The sequence below is a fragment of the Pseudonaja textilis genome, chromosome 10 (assembly GCF_049901715.1).
Source record: "Pseudonaja textilis isolate UNSWEBS1 chromosome 10, rPseTex1.2, whole genome shotgun sequence".
Taxonomy (NCBI): Eukaryota; Metazoa; Chordata; class Lepidosauria; order Squamata; family Elapidae; genus Pseudonaja; species Pseudonaja textilis.
Window position 1 is genome coordinate 24,383,048 of NC_141999.1, and position 24,438 is coordinate 24,407,485.

The following is a 24,438-nucleotide window of genomic DNA, read 5'->3' on the forward strand; positions in this document are numbered from 1 at the left end:
GTGAGCTTATCCAGCGCATTCCAGTGTTTTTTGTATGACTGGATCCTCTGGAGGGATATGAGCCCCTCCCCATAATTGTGCCAAAGCTCCTCTGGATTCTGTCAGAATGTGGAGCCTAATGATACTTCATCTTCTTAGGGGATTGGCCTGGATTGACCCCCTCTTCAACTCACCTGGCGAAAGTCTGGTTGGCCACCTTGACCACGCTGAGCTCTTGACACAACCGCTCCCGGCTCTTCAGTTCCGCCTCCAAGGCCGCCTGCAGTTCGAGAAACGGGGGCTGCTCCGGCTTTGGCCCGTCGGGCAGTTTGCAGGCCTAGCGGGAAAGACAAGCGGGGGTTGCACAACGCAGAACGGAGCATCTCCCCCCCCCACCCACCCCCATCTCTATGTAGGCCTCCGCTGCGCCTCTGATCAGGTTCATAAAACCCAGCATTTCAGTCTCAGGCAATCTCCTCCTTTCGTCTCCTTTTCTCTTCTTCTCTCCTTTTATCTACTCTTCTTCTCCCTTTTTCTCTCCTCTCCCCTTTTCTCTTCTCTTTTTTCCTCTCTTCTTTTCTCCTCTCCTCCTTTTCTCCCTTTTCCTCTCCCCTTTTCTCTCCTCTCCTCTCCTTTTATCTTTCTTTCTTCTCTTTCCTCCTCTCTTCTTTTCTCTCTTCTCCTTTTCTCCTCTCCTCTTCTCCCTTTTCTCTCCTCTCCCCTTTTCTCTTCTCTTTTTCCCTCTCTTCTTTTCTCCTCTCCTCCTTTCTCCCTTTTCCTCTCCCCTTTCTCTCTCTCTCCTCTCCTTTTATCCCCTGATCTCTTCTCTTTCCTCCTCTCTTCTTTTCTCTCTTCTCCTTTTCTCCTCTCCTCTTCTCCCTTTTTCTCTCCTCTCCCCTTTTCTCTTCTCTTTTTCCCTCTCTTCTTTTCTCCTCTCCTCCCTTTCTCCCTTTTCCTCTCTTCTTCTCTCCCCTTTCCTCTCCTCTCCTATGCTGTCCCCTTTTCTCTTCCCCCCTTCTCTATTTTAGTTTTGCACGCAGGTCTGCGAAATGCCACTTAATGTTCTTTTTTTTGAAAGCTTCCAATTTATTTCGCTTACTTATTGGCCTCGCCCCCCTCAAATAATAAACAAGCGATGGCCGCCATGCTACCTGCAGTGAGGCGTGGTGGAGAATTCCCCTCCGTCCACCTACCAGCTCCCCTGGGGGCGTCTCCTGGGCTCCGCCTGGTGGCCTCTTCCCAGCAGGGTCAACCTCCATGGCGATGGGCCCGGGGTCACTTTCCTGGGGGTCTTTCTGTCTGGGAGAAAAGGAGATTCTCACAGACATCGTCTCTCAAGCCCACGACATCTCTACGTGGAGTCCTCGGCTTACAACCACCCCTTTAGTGGCTGTTTGGCGTTATAACGGCACTGGGGGAAAAAAAGGGACTTACAACTGTTTTTCACCCTTACTCTGTGGTTATGGGATCAAACTTCAGACGCTTGGCAACTGGCGTGTACTTATGACAGTTGCAGGGTCCCACGGTCATGGGGTTCCCTTTTGCGACGACCTGGCTAGCAAAGTTAATGGGGAAGCCGGATCCCGCTTAACAGCTGTGGGGGACTAACCTAACAGCTGCAGGGGGTTCACTGTGCCAAGACAGGTTGTAAACAGGCCCCAAATTGGCTTAACGCCTGTCTCGCTTAACAATGGAAAATCTAGGCTCCGTGGTGGTTGTAAGTGGAGGACTCCCTGGGTCTCCAGTTGGTCCTCTCCACGGCTGGGTTTATTTTATTTACTGACGGAGAAGAGATTTGTGGCTGGTTGTCACGTTATATAACCCCAGGTGGCTAACAAGAAAACAATTGTCCTAAAACCTCTGGGAAAGTAAAAATACATCAAAATCCATCCCACAATAGCAGAGGTGGCATAGGACAAGAGCCAGCCCACCAACCCTGCTGGGCTTGTTTAAATTTCTGGCCCAGTTCTTGGGACCGAAATCAGAGCTTCATGGCTCTTCTGGGTTTCACTGGAAAGCAGGTGGAGGACTTGCCCTCCCACCAAGGCCGTAAAGCTGGGGAATTCTGGGAATTGAAGTCCACCCATCTTAAAAGTTCACTAGAATGACAGCTGGGGAATTCTGGGAATTGAAGTCCACCCGTCTTAAAAGTTCATTAGAATGACAGCTGGGGAATTCTGGGAATTGAAGTCCACCCGTCTTAAAAGTTCATTAGAATGACAGCTGGGGAATTCTGGGAATTGAAGTCCACCCATCTTAAAAGTTCATTAGAATGACAGCTGGGGAATTCTGGGAATTGAAGTCCACCCATCTTAAAAGTTCATTAGAATGACACCTGGGGAATTCTGGGAATTGAAGTGCACCCATCTTAAAAGTTCATTAGAATGACAGCTGGGAATTCTGGGAATTGAAGTCCACCCTCTTAAAAGTTTACTAGAATAACACCTGGGAATTCTGGGAATTAAGCCACCCATCTTAAAAGTTCATTAGAATGACAGCTGGGAATTCTGGAATTGAAGTCCACCCGTCTTAAAAGTTTACTAGAATAACACCTGGGAATTCTGGGAATTGAAGTCCACCCATCTTAAAAGTTCATTAGAATGACAGCTGGGGAATTCTGGGAATTGAAGTCCACCCGTCTTAAAAGTTCATTAGAATGACAGCTGGGGAATTCTGGGAATTGAAGTCCACCCGTCTTAAAAGTTCATTAGAATGACAGCTGGGGAATTCTGGGAATTGAAGTCCACCCATCTTAAAAGTTTACTAGAATAACACCTGGGGAATTCTGGGAATTGGAGTCCACCCATCTTAAAAGTTCATTAGAATGACAGCTGGGAATTCTGGGAATTGAAGTCCACCTCTTAAAAGTTTACTAGAATAACACCTGGGGAATTCTGGGAATTGAAGTCCACCCATCTTAAAGTTCATTAGAATGACAGCTGGGGAATTCTGGGAATTGAAGTCCACCCGTCTTAAAAGTTTACTAGAATAACACCTGGGGAATTCTGGGAATTGAAGTCCACCCATCTTAAAAGTTCATTAGAATGACAGCTGGGGAATTCTGGGAATTGAAGTCCACCCGTCTTAAAAGTTCATTAGAATGACAGCTGGGGAATTCTGGGAATTGAAGTCCACCCATCTTAAAAGTTCATTAGAATGACAGCTGGGGAATTCTGGGAATTGAAGTCCACCCATCTTAAAAGTTCATTAGAATGACAGCTGGGGAATTCTGGGAATTGAAGTCCACCCGCTTAAAAGTTCATTAGAATGACAGCTGGGGAATTCTGGGAATTGAAGTCCACCCGTCTTAAAAGTTCATTAGAATGACAGCTGGGGAATTCTGGGAATTGAAGTCCACCCATCTTAAAAGTTCATTAGAATGACAGCTGGGGAATTCTGGGAATTGAAGTCCACCCGTCTTAAAAGTTCATTAGAATGACAGCTGGGGAATTCTGGGAATTGAAGTCCACCCATCTTAAAAGTTTACTAGAATAACACCTGGGGAATTCTGGGAATTGGAGTCTACCCATCTTAAAAGTTCATTAGAATGACAGCTGGGGAATTCTGGGAATTGAAGCCCACCCATCTTAAAAGTTCATTAGAATGACAGCTGGGGAATTCTGGGAATTGAAGTCCACCCGTCTTAAAAGTTTACTAGAATAACACCTGGGGAATTCTGGGAATTGAAGTCCACCCATCTTAAAAGTTCATTAGAATGACAGCTGGGGAATTCTGGGAATTGAAGTCCACCCCTTAAAAGTTCATTAGAATGACAGCTGGGGAATTCTGGGAATTGAAGTCCACCCATCTTAAAAGTTCATTAGAATGACAGCTGGGGAATTCTGGGAATTGAAGTCCACCGTCTTAAAAGTTCATTAGAATGACAGCTGGGGAATTCTGGGAATTGAAGTCCACCCATCTTAAAAGTTTACTAGAATAACACCTGGGGAATTCTGGGAATTGGAGTCTACCCATCTTAAAAGTTCATTAGAATGACAGCTGGGGAATTCTGGGAATTGAAGTCCACCCATCTTAAAAGTTCATTAGAATGACAGCTGGGGAATTCTGGGAATTGAAGTCCACCCGTCTTAAAAGTTTACTAGAATAACACCTGGGGAATTCTGGGAATTGAAGTCCACCCATCTTAAAAGTTTACTAGAATAACACCTGGGGAATTCTGGGAATTGGAGTCTACCCATCTTAAAAGTTCATTAGAATGACAGCTGGGGAATTCTGGGAATTGAAGCCCACCCATCTTAAAAGTTCATTAGAATGACAGCTGGGGAATTCTGGGAATTGAAGTCCACCCATCTTAAAAGTTTACTAGAATAACACCTGGGGAATTCTGGGAATTGAAGTCCACCCATCTTAAAAGTTCATTAGAATGACAGCTGGGGAATTCTGGGAATTGGAGTCTACCCATCTTAAAAGTTCATTAGAATGACAGCTGGGGAATTCTGGGAGTTGAAGCCCACCCATCTTAAAAGTTCACTAGAATGACGGCTGGGGAATTCTGGGAGTTGAAGTCCACCCGTCTCCAAGTTGCTGAGATGGAGAAACTCTGCCCTAGAAGCGCCTGCAAGGTGATAACAGTTCTGCAGGTGGAGAAACTGCTGAGAAAAATCTTTGGATCCAGAACTATCATGGAAATCGACACCAGGAAGAAACTTTCCGGTTGCGAGCTGCCCAGCCTAGCCTTTTAGGACAAACTTAACACAACCTTTGCAAAGTACAAAAGGGTGACCCCAAAAAACGCTTCTTACTTCACAGCTGTGTAAGTGTAGGAGTACCCCACAAAGGGCAGCTGCACTCCGAGGGGAGAGGTCTCAATGACGTCCCACAGGGTCTCCTGGGAAAAGAGAAGGAGGGAAGGAGGAACATTTCCAGTCAGAGCAGCGGAGCGTTTAGCCGAGAGGACCAGAACTGAAAAAGGCAGCGTCCCTGATATAAGAGGTGGTGGTGGGGTCTTTCTTTTAGATGTGGGGGGGAAGGGTTTTTCTAGATATCGAGTTGTTGAAACCATCTCTTATCTCAGGCAATTTTGTTTAATGAGCTTGAATGCAAATAATTCCCAGCGTCGCATTGAAAAAGGTTTGCTTTTACACACCGCGTGTTTTCTTCATTCGAAGGAAGCCTGGGTCAGAACACCTTTGAGAAGATGTCTCTCTCGGAGTTATTGGGCGGCATGGAGGGTTGCTGGAACGCTGACATGACTAGGACAGACCCCAGGTACAGCCGAGAGGAAAAGGGGAGAAGAGTAAGAAGAAGAGCTCACGTACCCCTCCCCCTCTCACCATGTCGGTGAGACAGTCGTCCACCACGTCGAAGTTGCACGTGTCGGTGGCGTTGGCGAACTCGGGCACGAAGGACGGGCTGCAGTCCCGCAGGCCCTGCCAGTCGAGGCCGACGAAGAACGGGTGCTCCTTGAAGTCCTGGACTCCGTTGCGTCCCAGACGGGTCTCCCGGGCACAGATCAGCCCTTCGATTAAGGCCTGGGCTTCCGCGGGGAACTCTGGGGCCGAGAGAGGGAAGCGGAGATGCTCCTTGGAGAAACGAACATTGGGAGAAAGGAGGAAGCAACAAGTAAGGGAAAGCGGAACAGGGTATGGGGTATGCACTGATGACGTTAGCTAGTTTGGTAATGAGACGTCTGCAAGAAATCCAGCAAGCTCAGAGAAGACCAAGAATCCCACAGTTCTTCTCTTTCTCCACTCCACCCCCCCCCCACCAGCACTGAGGATGTTACCTGGTTGGGTCATGAAACGTCTGCAAGAAAACCGAGGCTCAAAGATCACCAAAGACCCCACAGTTCTCCTCCCCCTCTCCACAAATCCCATTACCTTCTACCACTGATTATGTTACCTAGTTAGGTAATTGAAACGTCTGCAGGAAAACCACCTAACTATGAGCCTCGGTGGCACAGGGGTTAGAGTGCAGTACTGCAAGCTACTTCTGCTGGCTGCCAGCTGCCTGCAGTTTGGCAGTTCAAATCCCACCAGGCTCCAGGTTGACTCAGCTTTCCATCCTTCCGAGGCGGGTAAAATGAGGACCCAGATGGTTGAGGGCAAGAGGCTGACTCTGTAAACTGCTTAGAGAGGGCTGAAAAAGCACTGTAGAGCGGTGTATAAGTCTAAGGGCTACTGCTATCTTCCTTCCTTCCTTCCTTCCTTCCTTCCTTCCTTCCTTCCTTCCTTCCTTCCTTCCTTCCTTCCTTCCTTCCTGTTAGAATGCAGTATTGCAGGCTGACTCTGCTCATTGCCAGCAGTTTGATTCTGACCAGCTCCAGGTTGACTCAGCCTTCCCTCCTTCCGAGGCGGGTCAAATGAGGACCCAGATGGCTGGGGTCAAGACCCTGACTCTGTAAACCGCTTAGCGGGGGCTGCAAAGCACTATAAAGCAGTATATAAGTCTAAGTGCTACTGCCAGCTCAGAGACCACCAAGGACCCCACAGTTCAACGCCAAGCCGCAAAGTTTCTCCTCTTATCAGCGGAACAGGTTACCATCCACCTCTCGGCCCAGCAATGGGGCACCTCAAACCATCCCTCCCTCCCAATCCATCTGGTTGCCCTCCGGCCACCAACCTTGAAGTGCAGAATCTTGCCGTAGGTCTCCACGACGGAGTCGGCAAAGAAGGGCGTGTGCCCAAAGAACATCTCATAGGCAAAAATGCCCAGAGACCACCAGTCACATTCTGTGCCATAGGAATGAAGCCCATCTTCCACCGCTTGCAAGATCTCCGGGGAGAGGTAATCTGGGGTGCCCACTGCCACTGTGGAACAGACCTGCCACCGTGAGAATGCAGGTGAGAACCTCGGAACCAGCGTCCGAACTGCCACCTATCCTGTTTCAGATATGGGCCAGGTTTGGGGGGTTGGAAAGTCCGCAAATGGGAGGTAGGAGGAGACAGAAGGGGGACCCCCCCCTCAGCTGCCCCTGCCAGACTGCCTTGAAGCACAAACCCTCCATTGGCAATCATAGTTTGTGTGTGTGTAGCTTTGAGAGGTAATCAGAAAGGTCTTGGGGTCAAAACCACGCCCCCTTGGCCACCATTAAGCCATGATGGTTATTTTTATTTTCCCTTCGTCAAATCCGCGCTCCTTGGAGTTGCCCTCCCCACTCGGTTGGCAGCCTCACCGTCCCGTCTTCTCGAAGCTTCAGACAGGATCCAAAGTCCCCCAGCCGGATGTGGCCGCACCGATCGAGAAGGATGTTGTCGGGTTTGATGTCCCTGTCAGGCAGAGAGCGGAGATGATGGCCGAGAAGGATGGGAGGGAAAAATACAAGCGAACGCGGGACATACAGCTGATCCTCGGCTTACACCCCCAAATCAATGATGCTAAGCGGGGCTTGTTGAGTGAGTTTCGGCCCATTTTATGAACTTCCTTGCCCCGGTTGTTAAGTGAATCACTGCAGCTGTTAAAGTTAGCCACACGGTTGCTAAGTGAATGGGGCTTCCCCCATTGACTTTGTGTCAGCTTCGGAAGCCATATTAGCACCAGAAGCTTCCACGCTGCCCCATTCCTGAGCCTGGGAAAATGGGAGGGGAGAAATTTCTTGGAGCGTATGTGGTTAGACATAATAGCATTCTTTTTCTAAGTCAAGGTCATGTTATCTCTGCACCTGGGTGAAGGGAAGTCTCAAGTTGGGATGGATAGTGATTGGGGCATGTGATGCGACGATGGGTGCAGGGGGGGGTGGATTTGTAATTTTTTACTTATTGGAGGGAAACCGGAACTTTCAGATTTGGGATTTCCCAGGTGTGTGTTTTGACCCAAACCTTAATACACTACAAGACGGATATGCAAAGGATTGGACATTAAGAAGAACTTTGTCACAAATGTGAGTTATGAGGATACCCGATGTACCAATAAAAAAGACTCCATTATGGATGTTTTGTGGAGTTACTCTGTCTGCTTTATACCACGCAGAGAACAATGAGCAGAACAAGCAGGTTCTGGAGGTTGCAAACGTTTCACGGAGCAGCCTCTGCTTCCTCAGAACCCACCCACCCCCCGACCCCCAGCCTATGTACCTGTGCACGTATCCCATGCTGTGAATGGAGTCAATGGCCATCACCATCTCAGCCAAGTAGAACCGGGCCATCTCCAGCGGGATGCAATCGCCAAACTTGCTCAGCAGGGTGAGGAGGTCACCCCCAACGTAGTAGTCCATCACCAGGTACTAGAGAGAGGCAGAAGGAGAACAAACCGAGGAGGAATGACGATTCCGTTCTTCGGAAAGTGGGTTGACATCTCCATCATAGTACAGACTCAACCCTAGTCTGGTATAATTATAGGGTAGTAATCTAGGGTAGGTTATAGTACAGAGTATATTCTAGGCTATGTACTCTATACTATATGCTATCTTCTTTTAATGATCCCATAATGCCTTGCGGGGTGGAGTCTGGGCAACTGAGTGGAGCTGAGTGTTTACTGGCTGGATGCCCTTCCTGTCACCAGAGCAGAGTTTTGTTCAGCAGATAATATTCCCATGGTGCCCAGAGAGAGAAATAATCTGCCTCTACCTAGCATCGAGCTCTGCCTTTAGGCCACCGCACCTCTCCACGATAGGCTATAATCTATGCTATGCTATGCACTATACTAGGTACTAGGTATAATATACTATATGCTATGCAATATACTCTGTAGTTAGTATATATATATATATATATATATATATATATATATATATATATAATACAGGATATAGTATAGTATCACGTTACAATATTTTAAATTTTCGTACCACCTGTCTCCTCTATTAAGGCAACTCGGAGGTCTAAGTAAATCAGAGCTGGCCTCCTCCACGTAAGTGTGAAATAAGTGATGCTCCCGTGATGCTACGGCAGGACTCACCAGGTAATTCTCATCCTGGAAGGCAAAATGCAGCTGCGTGATCCAGCGCTTGTCCCCATTCACCAGGACGTCCCTCTCCTCCCTGAAGCAGGAAACCTGGAGGAGCAGAGAGAGTTGAGGGTTCAAAGAGAAGGACATCCCCTTGTCAAACCTCCTGCTGTACCGTGATGGACACGAGCGGGTGAGGCTCTGTCTACAGTTCTCTTATTCCAGGGGTCTCCAACCGTGGCCCCTTTAAGACTGGTGGACTGCAACTCCCAGAGTTCCTCAGCAAGTCTTCAAGTTGCTAAGGTTAGCTGAGGAATGCTGGGAGTTGAAGTCCCCCAGTCTTCAAGTGGCCAAGGTTGAAGGCCTCGGCTCTAGTTGGTCTCAGGCAGGGGTGGGATTCAAATTTTGTAAGAACCGGTTCTGTGGGCGTGGCTAGGTGAGCGTGGCCATGTGACTGGGTGGGAGTGGCTTTTTGTGAAGCCCCCCCCCCCCATTTTGGAGGCCTTCTGGGCCTCAGGGAAACCTCCTGGGGGGTGTTTTGGCTCCCTGGGGCTCTGTGCAGAATCATACCAAACGGTTCTATGGAACCGATCCAAACCAGTAGAATCCCACCCCTGGTCTCAGGCCACCCTATTGTCAAACAAAACCTTCCCGCCATCGACGTGGGAAATACAGGCCGTCCTCAACTTATAAGCATTTGTTTAGTGACCATTTGAAGTTCCAATGTCACTGGAAAAAAGGTACTCAATTCCACACAACTGTGGCAGCCTCTCTGTGGTCACGTGATCAAACTTTGGGCACCAACTTGGCCCCGAGATGTATTGTGGTCCTCTGATCTCCTTTGGCGACCTTCTGGCCGGCAAAGTCAATGGGGGAAGCCAGATTCACTTAACGTCTGCAGTGATTCGCTTAACAACCATGGCAAAAAAAAAAAAAAGCTCGTAAAAATCAGGCGCCTCTTGATCAGCAATGAAAATTCCAGTCTGAATTGCGGTTGTGGGAAGCTACGCTCTTTTCTTCAGGAAAAGTTGGGACACCAAAGAAGCACCCCTTGAGAAAGTCTGCGTTGAAAAACGAACCGAGGCCATTTTTCTTGGCTTCTTGAGCAGCAAAATGATAAAGGAATCCGGCTGAAGGGACTTATGCAAAACCGGAAGCGGGCCTTGATCGAGAGGGAAATCCTGCCGAGGTAGCCACGATGGCTCGGCAGATGTTCTGCCTTTCGTCTTACCTCTCCCCGTTTCAACATGTCCCATTTATTCATTATTTTCATGGCGTACACCTGGGAGGTCCTTTTCTGCTTCACCACCGCCACCTGCGCAGGTAAAACAGCCGAGAGAGAGAGACAGACAGGCAAGAGAAAACAAATGATAAAAGTCCCGTTGTCGGCTGCCTCCATTTGCTCGCTCGTGCTTCGCCGCTATGTGGAGAGAAGACCGCCGCAAACTGTGTGGAGAGGGAATGAACGGGGAGGGGGGGCAGGCGGGAATGTTTGGGGAAGCGAAAGTAAACGCTGCATCTCCCCAAGGAGCTGCCTCAAGGTCTCCCGGCTGGAAGAAGGCGGGAACTGCATACCAAACTACACTTGGGACCGTCCGTTAGGAAAACATCTTGCCTGAACCTGACTGGCGATACTGGGCTGGGCCGTGAGAGATAGTTAAAGGAGGGCGGGGGGGAGGAAGAACTTGGGGATTTTGATATACTGCAATATGCTTGATCGCTAATAAAAAAATACCTTTCCCAACCAATGGAGCCAAGGATCATCGTCTCTATTTAGTTTGTGGCAAGTCTGACCACCTGTGTCTTAGCTTACTCATCGTTGGCTTCCAAATTGGGCTCCGCCTCGGTAGGCCGGCATCCATCTTGCCTGTCTGAATGCGAGAACTAGGGAGGGTCAAGTCTGAGGCGCTTTCCCCGATTACCTTTCTGCCCTGGGACTCAGATTTCTTTTATCTCTTGTCTTAGTTACAGATCTTCTTCTGCTCCTCAAGGTTATTCCTTCAGCCCATTATGACAGATCTGGGCGCATCCTTCCAAACCTCCTTTCCATCACCCCAGACTTGTCTAAAATATTTTTTTTTGTGTGTGTGGGGGAATCCTAAAATATAAGGACAGTTCAATTTCATACCGTTCCATCCCCCTGAAGTGGGCCACTTCTGCTACAACCGAGGCATCTCACAAATACTGGTTTTTACCAGCCAGGACATCCCTTGGACCCCCCCCCTTTGAGTGTGTGTGTGTGTGTGTGTGTGTGTCTCTAAAGCTACCTTCTAGTATGGGTGGTCTTTCTTCCTCACCTCACTGAAAGCTCCTCGGCCGATCACTTTTAGGATCTCAAAGTCGTCTCGCTGCAGCCGGAGCTCTTTTAATCGGGAGGTGACTGGCTCCGCTGGAGAGAAAGAGAAGGACGTTACTGGGTTTCTTCGTGTCAGGCCCATTTTGGGGGTAATTAAATTAAGTATCCCGGAACCTTGAACTGCAGAGGTTGAAGGAGGAGATGCGAGAATCCATCTCACCACTTTCTGGTCCTGGTTTAGGGTTAGGGCAAAAGGGTCCCCAAACTTGGCAACTTGAAGACCGGTGGACTCCAACTCCCAGAATTCCCCAGCCAGCTATGATTCTCGACTCTGGACGAACGTCTCTTTTCTGTTATGTACCCCGAGAGCATTTGCACCAAAGACAAATTCCTTGTGTGTCCAATCACACTTGGCCAATAAAAATTCTATTCTATTCTATTCTATTCTATTCTATTCTATTCTATTCTATTCTATTCTATTCTATTCTATTCTATTCTATTCTATTCTATTCTCTATTCTATTCTATTGTATTTTCTATTCTATTCTGTTCTATTTTCTATTCCTATTCTATTCTACTCTACTCTACTCTACTCTACTCTACTCTACTCTACTCTACTCTACTCTACTCTCTTCTCTTCTCTTCTCTTCTCTTCTCTTCTCTTCTCTTCTCTTCTCTTCTATTCTATTCTATTCTATTCTATTCTATTCTATTCTATTCTCTCTTCTCTTCTTAAAGTTGCCAAGTTTGGATACCTCTGGGTTAGGGCATGAAAGCCAGCTGGGCGACTTTGGGCCAATCACCAGGAGACGGTGAGTTCTAGTCCCACCTTAGGGATGAAAGATGGCTGGGTGGCTTTGGGCCAGTCCCTCTCCCTCAGTCTCTCATCCCAACCCACCTCACAGGGTTGTTGTTGTTGTCGTGGGGGAAATAGGAGGGAGGTGTGCTGGGCACGTTTGCTGCCTTGAATTATTTGTAAAGGTGGTGTGTGTGTGTATATATATATATAAACAAGCAAACCTTGGTGGTGATTTGGGCTCAGCGAAAAGGCAGGAGGGAGTCACCGGATGGTGAAAATGGGCGGCAGATGCATTTAACCAACCCACCAATAATTTTCCCTTCCTTTTCAATGGCCCTTTAAGCTCCCCGCCCCTCCTCGACCTATCCAAGCTCCTGTCCACAAATATGAATCGTCACGCATAGGATCTGCATCCTGCCATGACCATCCTGGACCGGTGACTCAGCTGACCGCGAGGACTGAGCTGCTGCAGGCCTTAAAAATAAATGCATGGGTGGCAAAACTTGGGGGAAGCAAGAAGCCACGTGACCTGCAACCAGGGAGAGGTCAGGTGGCCATCAAATTTAACCTCCCCGGGAGGGGGGTGACTCAGCTGCCGGCCTGCCCAGATATCCAGATTTGGCAGCGAAGAAGAGGGAAGGCATCGTCAAGGATCTCAAACAACTTCCTCACATGGTGACCCAAGGATCAAGCAAAGAGATCCAGGAGGACCGGGGGGGGGAGGGGGGAGGGAGGGAAAAGGGGGGGGCGGTTGGCAGGAGAACAGCTAAACCCGCTGGCAAAGAAGCCGCGTAAAAATAGCTGCAGGATGTGATCAAGGCGGCTGGAATGGGACGCCTTCGGGGAGGGGAACGGGGCGCCCAGAGGCCATGCAAACAACACAAGACGGAGGAGGTGCAGGAGGAGGAGGAAGAGAAGTCCCCGGCTGGCGCCATGGATGGGAAGGAGGGGACCAGACTCATCGTCCCCAGCCAGCCCCTTGGGCAAGGGTCCTCAAAGGCTGCGCGAGGCAGTCCAGCAAAAGCACTGGCCACCCCCCAGCACACCTCAGGCTGGGGAGGGGGCTGTGAAGCCCTCGTGGCAACTCCCAAGGAAGCCCTCTTGTCTAGGGGGCGCTGGGGTCTCCACCAGCAGCAATGCCCCGGGGCGGCAAAGTTGTGTAGCTGATGGCAGGATGCTGGGTGCGTCCATTGGACCCCATCTTTGGAAAGAGAAGAGAGATGGAGGGAGATGAGGAGAGAGCGGGTGGACGGACGGATGGATATGAGAAAGGAGGAGGAGGGAAGGGAGGAAAGAGGAGGGAGGGGATGACAAGGAGAGGAAGGAGGGGAAGGAGGAAGGGAAGAAGGGAAGGATGGGGGAGATGAGAAGGGAGAGAGGGAAGGGATGGATGGATGGATATGAGAAGGAGGGGAGGGAGGGAGGAGGGAGGAGGAAGAGGAGGGAGGGATGACAAGGAGGGAGGGAGGGAGGAAGGAAAGAAGGGAAGGAGGGGAGATGAGAAGGGAGAGAGGGAAGGGATGGATGGATGGATATGAGAAAGGAGAGAGGGAAGGGAGGGAGGGAGGGAGGAAGGAAAGAAGGGAAGGACGGGGAGATGAGAAGGAAGAGAGGGAAGAGATGGATGGATGGATATGAGAAGGAGGAGGGAGGGAGGGAGGAAAGAGGAGGGAGGGGATGACAAGGGAGGGAGGGAGGGAGGAAGGAAAGAAGGGAAGGAGGGGAGATGAGAAGGAAGAGAGGGAAGGGATGGATGGATGGATATGAGAAAGGAGGGAGGGAGGGAGGGAGGAAAGAGGAGGGAGGGGGATGACAAGGGAGGGAGGGAGGGAGGAAGGAAAGAAGGGAAGGAGGGGAGATGAGAAGGAAGAGAGGGAAGAGATGGATGGATGGATATGAGAAAGGAGGGAGGGAGGGAGGGAGGGAGGAAAGAGGAGGGAGGGGGATGACAAGGGAGGGAGGGAGGGAGGAAGGAAAGAAGGGAAGGAGGGAGATGAGAAGGGAGAGAGGGAAGGGATGGATGGATGGATATGAGAAAGGAGGGAGGGAGGGAGGGAGGGAGGAAAGAGGAGGGAGGGGGATGACAAGGGAGGAGGGAGGGAGGAAGGAAAGAAGGGAAGGACGGGGAGATGAGAAGGAAGAGAGGGAAGAGATGGATGGATGGATATGAGAAAGGAGGGAGGGAGGGAGGGAGGGAGGGAGGAAAGAGGAGGGAGGGGGATGACAAGGGAGGGAGGGAGGGAGGAAGGAAAGAAGGGAAGGAGGGGGAGATGAGAAGGAAGAGAGGGAAGAGATGGATGGATGGATATGAGAAAGGAGAGAGGGAAGGAGGGAGCCCTCTTTTTTTCCATTCTCATATTTCTTAGATTTCCGACAAAGTCACATTGGGCAATTGGGTGTAATTTTCAGGAAGAATTTATGCAACGAGCTCTCTAATAAATAATTGGTATGACTTATTACAAGGCAGATAAAGACTACAGCTCTGGGCACTGTCGCAGAACCAATGCTGTTGTGCAGCTAGATTTATTTGAAGTCAACCTCAGTAGCCACAGAGATCAAGCACTTTAAAAGAGTTATTTGCAGAATTTTGAAAATATGGAGCAACCCAGTTTATCCGATGCTTCTCAGATTGACTTTGCAAATCCCATCTGTCCGTCTGTCTATCTTATCTACCATCCATCCATCCAATGTCTGCCTGCCTATCTATCTATCTATCTATCTATCTATCTATCTATCTATCTATCTATCTATCTATCTATCTATCTATCTATATCTATTCTCTCATCTATCCATCAATCAATTTCTCATCTATATCTGCTTTCCATCCATCCATCCATCTACCATCCATCTATCCATCCACACACTCTCATCCATCTATCTATCTATCTATCTATCTATCTATCTATCTATCTATCTATCTATCTCTCATCTATCAATCAATTTCTCACCTATGTTATCTGCTTTCCATCCATCCATCCACCATCCATCTATCCATCCATACTCTCTCATCCATCTATCTATCTATCTATCTATCTATCTATCTATCTATCTATCTATCTATCTATCTATCTTATCTACCTACAACCCATCCATCCATCCATCCACTCTCTCTCTCTCTCTCTCTCTCTCTGTCAACCCTCCACATCCGCCTGTCTGTCTGAGTTGCCCGTCACCTGCAGAGGCGCCTCCATCCTCCTCAGGAGCCCAGCCCAGAAGGTATTTTGGGTTCCTTGAGACCCGGGATTATTTTCGGCCTCTTCCAACAGACACACAGCCTTCCAGCCAAGAGCAGGGTCAGGGGTGCGGGTGGTGGAGGGGGGCCGCTGGGTCAGCCTCCCTCCCTCCCTCCCCAGACGAGCCAAAAGACCTGCCAGAGGCGAGAGAAGAAGCCGCTCCCATTGGGTGCCTATTTCGGGCACCGGCCGGGTTGGGAATCTGGGCTTGCAACCATTCTCAGATTCCAGCAGGGCCCTGGGAGACTGGCTGCTCGTGGCTGGGGCGGGGGGGGGGGGGGCAAGGGGGGGGGCGTGGAACATTCCTGCCCATGGAAACTTTGATGCAGTCAACACACTGTCAGAAGCCCAAAGGTGCAGCTTTTTCCTTTGGATTCGGCCGGGTTCGGTCTCAGGAAAAAACGGATTTTTGCAGCCCCCATCAAGAGCCGAGGGCTTCAGTGCATGTGCAGAGTGCAGCTAGTCCCCTTCAGGGGGAGGCCTGAAGCGGAGGGTGAAAGTCCATACCTACAGGTAGTCCTCGGTTTACAACCGCCCAACCTTTCCCTGGTTATGTGCGATGAGTTTTGTCCTGTTTTACAGCTTTTCTATCCGCCGTTGTTAAGGGAAACACTGCGGTGGTTCAGTTAGTGACACGGTTGTTAAGTGAACCTGGCTTCCCCGTTGATTTTGCCGGCCGCTAAAGGAGGGGGAAAATCGCATGACCCCCAGGGACACTGTTCGTCATAAATATGGGTCGGTTGCCAAGCCTTCGAATCTTGACCCCGTGACCACAGGGATGCTACAATGCTCAGAAGTCATTTTGCTTTTTTAATCCGGTTGTAACTTTGAACGGCCGCTAAATGAGCTCTCATAAGTTGAGGACTAGCTGTCCTTAGGGAAATCTTTTGCAGTGTCCCCCTATCCAGGGGTCCCCAACCTTGGCAACTTAAGAGTTCTGGGACTTGAAGTCCTCAAGTCTTAAAGTTGAATACTGGGAGTTAAAAGTCCCAGAAGTTGAATTCTGGGAATTGAAGTCCACAAGTCTTAAAGTTGCCAAGGTTGGAGTCCCCTGCTTATACATCACCAAACAGAGGAGGTGACCTTTGACCTTTCCTTTGAAGCTTGGATGGAGCGATGGTGCCTTTGTTTAGTGACGGTCCAAAGTTACAACAGCAAGGGGTCACAAAAGTGACTTACGGACATTCCTCGCACTTATAACGATCACATCATCCTCCTGGAATCAAAACGTGAGCGCTTGGCAACCGGCAGGCATTTAGGAGAAAATCCTGGTCCGTTGGGGGGGTGGGGGGGGGCAGGGAGGTCAGGGGAATCGTCATTTGCAACCTTCTCGGCTGGCTTTATGCCCAGGAAACTCGACGGCAGAAGCTGGATTCATTTAACGACCATACAATTTGCTTAACAACGGCTATGTTTCACTTAAGAACCCTGCCCCCCACCCAACCCCCAAAGGCTCACAAATTAGGCACAACTAACTTGACTTGCTTAGCAGTGAAAATTCTGGCCCATTTGTGCTCATAAATATGGAAGGATTACACATATTTCCTTTCAGGCTAAGGGCATCTGAAGCCTGTTGTATAGAATGCGAAGGACGTGGGCCTGCGTTTATTTTTATAGTCATAATGTACACTGAAGATACTACTTAATTTCACTGTACAAGGTGCAAGGACAATAGAGTAAAGTATAGTATAGTATAGTATAGTATAGTATAGTATAGTATAGTATAGTATAGTATAGTATAGTATAGTATAGTACAGTATAGTATAGTATAGTTTAGTAAAGTATAGTAAAATAGAGTAAAGTAAAGTAGAGTAGAGTAAAGTAAAGTAGAGTAGAGTAGAGTAGAGTAGATTAAAGTAAAGTAGAGTAGAGTAGAGTAGAGTAGATTAAAGTAAAGTAAAGTAAAGTAAAGTAAAGTAAAATAGAGTAAAGTAGAGTAGAGTAGAGTAGAGTAAAGTAAAGTAGAGTAGAGTAGAGTAGAGTAGAGTAAAGTAAAGTAAAGTAAAGTAAAGTAAAGTAAAGTAAAGTAAAGTAAAGTAAAATAGAGTAAAGTAGAGTAGAGTAAAAGTTAGTTAAAGTTAAAGTAAAGTAAGTTAAGTTAAAGTAAAAGTAAAGTAGAGTAACATAGAGTAAAGTAAAAGTAAAGCAAAGCAAAGCTAAACTAAAACTAAACTGTTCCGTTTGTCTGAACATCCCAATTTTCAGCCCTGGAGGAAGATGCAAACAGGTTAAATCCAGGCAATTTCCTGCCCTTCCCACCCTTGCTCCGAAAAGTTCTCCCTGCCCCCTTCACCCCATCCCACGGAAGGCCTGCCCTCACCCCCGGGCAGGGCCACTCTTGCAAGGGAAAGCAAGAAAAACAGAGCAATCCCCCCGCCCCGCCCCGGGAATCCAGAGCACCGTGGAGCAAACCGTGGAGAGGAGAGGGCCCAGCCTGTCCTACACAGGAGGCCTTTTATGGCATTTTCCAAAGTCACAGCAGCTGAGAGAGACCCAGAAGCCCCAAGCTCTGCCCTGCCCGACTGGCCTCCCAGATCAACCAGCATGAAGGACCATAAACATGGAAACTGTCTTGGTCTGCATCAGAGATGTCCAACCTTGGCAACTTGTGGGCTTCGGTTCCCAGAATTCCCCAGCCAGCGTTCTCGGATTCGAACTCGACAGCCTTCAAAAGCTGCCAAGGTTGGACACCCCGATCTACAAGCAAGTCCTGTGAACACTCCGCTCTTCAATCCACCAGAACAGAGCTGGAAGGGACCTTAGAGGTCTTCTAGTCCAACCCCTTGTTCAACCCCCGATCCCATTCTAGACAAGCGGCTGCCGAGTCTCTTCCTAAAAACCTCCAGTGATGGAACCCCCACAACTTCTGGTGGCCAGCAGTTCCACCGGTTAATTGTTCTCCCTGTTAGGAAGTTTCGCCTTAGTTCCACGTTGCTTCTCTCCTTGTTCAGTTTCCATCTGTTGCTTCTTGTCCGGCCTTCTGGTGCTTTGGAGACTAAGTTGACCCCCCTCCTCTGCTTCGGGGCAGCCCCTCAAAAACTGGGGTGCTGCTGTCATGTCACCCCTAATTCTTCTTTCCTCTAGACTGGCCAGACCCAAATCCTGCAAACATTCTTCATCTGTTTTTGTCTCCAGGCCTTTAATCATCTTAGCTGCTCTTACAAAAAAACCAAACCTTACTTTCTCATGAATAAATCACAAAAAAATTATGGATTCCTGGGGCTGGGAGGGTTCTTGGAGGTCCTGCAGTCCACCCCGCTTCCCAAGGCAGGAGTCGGTCCTTATATCAGAAACCAGGCCGTCTCCTCTATTCAACTCCCGCTTCCTCTAAGGAAAGATGAGGGCGAGAGAAAGGACTCCAAGTTTGGTCCTGCCTCCAGTCAGAAGGAAATAAGGAAGCGCTACTTCAAAAATAACTTCATCCCTAAACAGCCACAAATCCAGGCTTCCAAGTCGCCGGATCTCAATAATAAACACACCACTAAGTGGTGAATTTTGAAGAACGGGTTAACTGCGCCCATTCCTCTCGGTCACTGTAGACTTTTCTAAGGAACAAATTCCCAGAAGGGTGACCCACAACCCATAGTTAGTCATGGCCTAATTTATGAAAGGGGGGGTAGGTATCGCTTTCAACCCCCCCCACAAAACATACCAATTAGAAACGAATCTTTTTTTGCAAGTTTCAGAGTTCTGACTAACCCAAGTAGGTGGTAAAACAGAATTGAAGGTATTTTATTTATTTACTGATTTATTTATTCACTTGGGGGAGTGGTGTTTGCTATGTATTGATTTACAAATGACTCAAGGCAACCAAATACACATAATGCTGCTTCTTCCTCCACCTCCTCCTTTATCCTAACAACAACCCTGTGAGGTAGGTTGGGCTGAGAGGGAGGAACTGGCTCAAAGACACCCAGCCTGCTTTCATAATCTTAAGGGCAGGACTAGAACTCACCATCACCTGGTGGCTGGCCCCAAATCACTCAGCCAGCTGTCATGCGTAAAGCAGAGCTAGAACTCACAGTCTCCTAGTGATTGCTCCAAAACCACCCAGCCGGCTTTCGTGCATAAAGCAAAACTAGAACTCTCCGTCTCCCAGGGATTGGCCCAAAGTCAGCCAACTGGCTTTCAGGCCTACGAAGGGACTAGAACTCCTCGTCTCCCAGTTTCTAGTGTGGTGCCTTCACCACTAGACCAAACTAGACCCTCATCTCATTTGCAAAGCAACTCTTGGGCAGCTATGCCCCCAAAGCCACCAACTCCCTGGAAATCTGTAGCGCACCCCCCCTTCTTCTTCTTCTTACTGCCCTTTTTGGGGCGGCCCCTCAACCGCCCTAAATCAGGTCCTCCCCGGCCCCCCCAGGACTCACCCCACTGCAGGAACTCTGTGATGTACTTCTCCTGGGCCAGGGGCGAAGTGCTGAGCTCGTGATGCACGCAGAGCAGGAGGTCCACCAGCGTCTCCAAGCCCACCACGCTGCAGTCCAGGACCAGCTCTTCCAGTTTCTTCAATCGGACCTCTGCAGCCATGGGGCCAGCTTGGCCAGGCGCTGGGGATACCCCAGGTGGGCTCTCTCCAGGCTAGGTACACTGTCCGCGGGGGTCTCCAGCTGCAGTCAGCGGGAGGAGGGGCTACATCGAGTGGGCCCCCTCTTGGCTGACCATCTCCTTCCTAGGTGGCTGCTGCACCTTGAGTTCTTTAATTCACCGTTTTCTTGGGTGGGGTGTCCGGCACGGAGATGTCCAGTGTCCCACAAAAGGAAGGCTGGACAGTTTCTTCACCACTCTTGTCCCAAGCACAGCCTTCTCGTTCTTGCAGGCTCCAGCTTCAGCCTTTCCTCTCTTCCTGGTGCACACACAGAGTCTACACAAACACACACACACACACACAGAGCCCCCCACTGCTGGCACTCCTGCTTTCCTGCCTTATGGCCACCCAGAGTGGAAGCAATGAGGCTGTGTTTTTCCTCCTCCCAGAGCGCACAAACACGCAACACGCCAGCTTTCCACGCCTTTCCCAGGGTCCCAAGTGCGCTGCCTTTCGAGCCAAAATAGGCTCCTTCTCCGGGTCTTGCACGCTCCCTCCCTGCACCCGCTCCGTCCGTCCGTCTCTGGCTGCCCGTGCTTGGCACACCCTCTGTGGCTGGCCTTCCCTGCCTCCTCTGCAGAGTTCCAGGCGCCCAAAACTTCTCCCCCACCCACCAGGCCCCCCTCTGCAGGGGTGTGTGTGTGTGTGTGTGTGTAAGAAAAGCACCAGCCTTCTTTCTGCCCCCCCTCCCTCCTGGGTTCCCTCTTTGGCTCAGCCCCACCTCACCCCCTGACCCCGGCAAGCCAGACCTCGCCCCCCTGCAACCTCCCGCCATCTGGTGCCAAGGCCTCCGCGGGAGCCAGGGTGCCCACTTAAAGGTCTGGGGAGGGGAGTCTCAGGCCAAGCGCCCCCCCGTCCTCCTTTTAACCCTTCCCTGCCTGGGAGTCTAAACCCATCCCAGCCCGTCCCGTTTGAGGAGTCCTGCAGCTTCTGGCAGAGGGTTTAAAACTAAATCCCTCCGGCCAATCAGAGTTTTGCTGTCGACTTTGGGGGTGGGTGGGGGGGTCTTGACACAGTTTGCTCCTAATGCACAGCTCTCCAATGAAGAGAAGGGCGAGGGGTGGTATAACTGTCCCCCAGTATTTGAGGGGCTGTCAGAGAGGAGGAGGAGGAGGAGGAAGGGAGTCCAGCTATTCTCCACAGCCACCGGAAGGCAGGACAAGAAGCAACGGATGGAAAACGAATCCCGGGGAGATCCAGTTTAGAACTGAGGAGAAACTTCCGAACAGGGAAGGGACAATTAACCAGCGGAAGTGCTTTTCCCCAGAAGTTGTGGGTGTTTCGTGACCGGAGGCTTTTAAGAAGAGTCTGGACAGTCCCTTGTCTGAAAGGGTAGAGAGGCTCTCCTGTTTGAGCAGGGGTTGGACTAGAGAACCTCAAGGTCCCTTCCAGCTCTATCCTGATGGATTGACGCCACCTCAGTTAAAAATCCCCGCACTCACTGGCATCCTGGAGGACCAGCCTTCCGACAGATCGCACGCAAACCCTTCCTTGCCGGCATAACTCTCATTCGCACATGGAGGGTCTGACCTGATCCGACCAGGCCATTTTCCTACCAATGACTTCCTTCTTTCTCCCTGGGAAAAAAAAAAAAACGCCTTGGTTAGTTGGTTGGTCAAGTCAGCCAACGTGGGGAGGGGGTGAAACGAGGGGGTTGGAGCAGGTTGGAAAGACCAGCGTTTTTTCATTTTGCAGAGCGGACAAAACTTGAGAATCCTTCGGTGCAAAACTCATTCAATACCCGTTGATGCTCACGGGAGCGATACGGTGGCAAACAAAGGAAGAGGATTGTGGGATTCTCCCCCTCCCCACCCATCCAGGCCGTGAGGACGTTTGAGGAGGGGGCTTATTTCTGCCTGAGGCCCCCCCACCCCACTCCGTGCAGTGGTGGTGGTGGTGGGGGCTAGTCAGCTTGTTGGAAAGCATCCCAGCCCCTGCAACCCGCCTTGCGAGCTGTTTCTGGCCAGGCTCCACCAAGCTAACTTTAGAACAGAAACATTCCTGCAGCCTAAATGGAACCATGGAGCAGCCAGCAATTTTTTTTGGGTGGGGGGGGGGTAGGGGAAGGGCTGGGAGGGAGCTAGCTGGGAATGGTTTGCAAGGGTTTTTCACCCTCCTGCCCTGTTTTTCAAGGCCCTGTTTGGGGCCTTGGGTCAGAGGCCCTCATCAGCAGGGACCTTCCAGGTTGCCCTTTTGCAGGTGGCAAAAGTCAAATTGCAAAGATTTCACAGCTGTTTTTCTCTCTTTGGTTCCCTCAGGAGCCGAGGTAAGGCAAGTGGGGGCCCGGGGGGGCGGGGCAGGGTCAGAAAAGTCAAAATGGCTTCCCTGTGATCCAAGTGCCAGGCTTAGCAATCTGAGAGTGTATTTTCTTACTTTTATTTTTATTTTTAAAATAGATTTAATAAAACGTGGTTTTATCGAAAGGCAGTTCACAAAAACTTTCTCCTAAAATTGGTTAGGCGCTTTCCGGATTCCCAATTTTAAAAAAAAGATCCGGGCTCCCTGCCCCCGTTTTTATCCCACGTCAGGATGTCCAACAGGCCGCAGCAATTTCTTATCTGCAAACAGGACTTATTACCTTTAGGTATTAAGCGGTTTTGTCTCTGTTTTTCCTCATCATGGATTCTGTAGTCTCCATCGTGAACCAGCTTGCGTGGCCAACAGCGACCCCCAATGTCCAGCCTGGGAATGGCAGGGGATCCAAGAAGTTCCCCCTTCCTAGAAGCTATAAATTTATATAACAATGGCAGATTTTCAAGTTTCTCACACGTCTTCATCGAGCGAGGCAACGAAAAGTGTGTCTGTGAGAGGACGGAGATAGCAAGGGGGATAAGGGACACGGATAGTGGAAGAGATTTTTTTTGCCAGGGCTTTTTATCTCTTCAGAGCAGAGTTTTCCAACTTTGGCAACTTTGCGGACTTCAAACTCCCAGAATTGGTTTCCACTGTGTGCCCGGTGGAAAATGAGCTCAAACCAGGCCAATTCATGTAAAACTCACCCAAGAGCTTTGCTTGCTTGTGTCGGTTCATCCGTTGCAATCTACAGTTTAAAATTTGCTATCAGCGACCTTTTGGTTTCCAAGTGCGGTAAGACAGAACAATAGGATGATAGTAGAACGATAGACAGATGAATAGGGTGAATTGATAGGATGAATGTACATAGATAGACAGAGATATGCGTGATAGACAGATGAGAGAGAATATAGATAGAAAGATGATAAAGGTAGATAGATGATTGACAGAGTGAATAGAGTGAATAGATAAAGCAAATGAACAGACATAGACTCAGAGACGTGATAGATAGATGAGAGAGAGAATAGAGAGATGTATAGTGGGTGAATAGATAGATAGAAAGATGAGATAGATAGATAACCGTGTTTCTCCAACAATACGATCTCCGCCAATAGGAAGGCCCAGCATGTTTCCTAGGCATAAAATGAAATTAAGCCCCTCCCCCCAAATTTAGGCCTATTTTAAAACATGCAAAATGGAGAGAAGGGCGGGGGGACTTGCCGTTAGGAGCGCCCCGCGGGCAGCAATTCCTCGCCACCAGCTGCTCCTAATGGGCGATCATGGCAGAGCGCGGAGAGCTCCCAACTCCTGCCAAGCACCTTTGCGGCAGACCCAAGATCTTCAGCGCCCGCCTTCTGCCCATGCTGCCGCCGCGTTTGGAACTGCCACTTCCACGTTTGGAGCACTGCCGCTGTTTGGAGCACCAGCGCCGTTTGGAGCGCCGCCGCCGTTTGGAGCGCCGCCGCCACTCCAAACATGGCAGCAGCTCCAAACGCGGAAGTGGCAGCTCCAAACATGACAGCGGTGCTCCAAATGGCAGTGGCACGCCAAACACGGAAGCGGCAGCTCCAAACGTGGCGGCGGAATGGGCAGAAGGGAAAGCAACCGCGGCGGGTGCCAAAGGTCCTTGGTCTGCAGCAAACGTGTTTGGTGGGAGTAGGGAGCTCTCTGCGCTTCGCCATGATCACCCGTGAGGAGCGGCTGGTGGTGAGGCTGCCCACGGGGCGCTCTAGTTGAGGATGCAAGGGGGGGAATTAAGTCACCCCCGAAAAGATGGCCTAGCCGTTTTGGGGGGGCTCAAAAAAATATAAGACCCGGACTTATTTTATGAGAAACATGGTAGATAGATAGATAGATAGATAGATAGATAGATAGATAGATAGATAGATAGATAGATAGATAGATGACAGAGTGAATAGTGAATAGATAGAGAGGATGAATATACAGATAGACAGAGAGAGATGTGATAGATGAGATATATATATATATATATAGTGGGTGAATAGATATAAAAACAGATCTTAGAGAAACAGACCACTGATTAATGAATAAATATTGACGTCTCCACTCACAGGGGCAGTGGGAGCTTCATTCAACTTCACTCACTATTAGAAGCTCACAGTTCCACAACGTTGGTGTTTTTAAGCTCTAAAGTCACCTCCCTTTACAGTATTATTGTGTTATTGTGTATTGCTTTATATTTATTTATAACTTTGTTATCTCAACAGCTTTCAAGCAGCTGCCATAAAAAAAAAAAAAGGGAAGGCCGAGAACAGTAAAATGGTGATAAAGGGAATTGGTGGCAGGCAGCTGTCCCTGACTCCAGATGGCACCAGCTGTTGGGCCCCTATTGAGTGGCGATGCCACCACCCAGAATGCCCCTTGCTGCCCCATGGAGCGGGATCCTG

General features: G+C 49.5%; 1 protein-coding gene across 4 annotated transcripts in view; it reads right to left on the reverse strand.

Annotated features, from left to right (window-relative positions):
* DMPK (DM1 protein kinase) overlaps positions 1 to 24,438 on the reverse strand; it is a 33,583-nt gene that overhangs the window by 7,471 nt on the left and 1,674 nt on the right. For 3 of the 4 annotated variants that reach the window (XM_087940205.1, XM_087940203.1, XM_087940204.1), the window contains exons 2-12: positions 19,521 to 21,315; positions 11,121 to 11,212; positions 10,055 to 10,138; positions 8,836 to 8,931; positions 8,013 to 8,161; positions 7,115 to 7,208; positions 6,562 to 6,762; positions 5,259 to 5,522; positions 4,743 to 4,828; positions 1,173 to 1,278; positions 174 to 316 (exon numbers count right to left, since the gene is read on the reverse strand). In XM_087940205.1, coding sequence (XP_087796331.1) covers positions 174 to 316; positions 1,173 to 1,278; positions 4,743 to 4,828; positions 5,259 to 5,522; positions 6,562 to 6,762; positions 7,115 to 7,208; positions 8,013 to 8,161; positions 8,836 to 8,931; positions 10,055 to 10,138; positions 11,121 to 11,212; positions 19,521 to 19,680 — 1,475 coding nt within the window. In that variant the 5' untranslated portion in view covers positions 19,681 to 21,315. The remainder of the gene's footprint in view (positions 1 to 173; positions 317 to 1,172; positions 1,279 to 4,742; positions 4,829 to 5,258; positions 5,523 to 6,561; positions 6,763 to 7,114; positions 7,209 to 8,012; positions 8,162 to 8,835; positions 8,932 to 10,054; positions 10,139 to 11,120; positions 11,213 to 19,520; positions 21,316 to 24,438) is intronic. The other variant, XM_087940206.1, reaches the window with a different exon arrangement.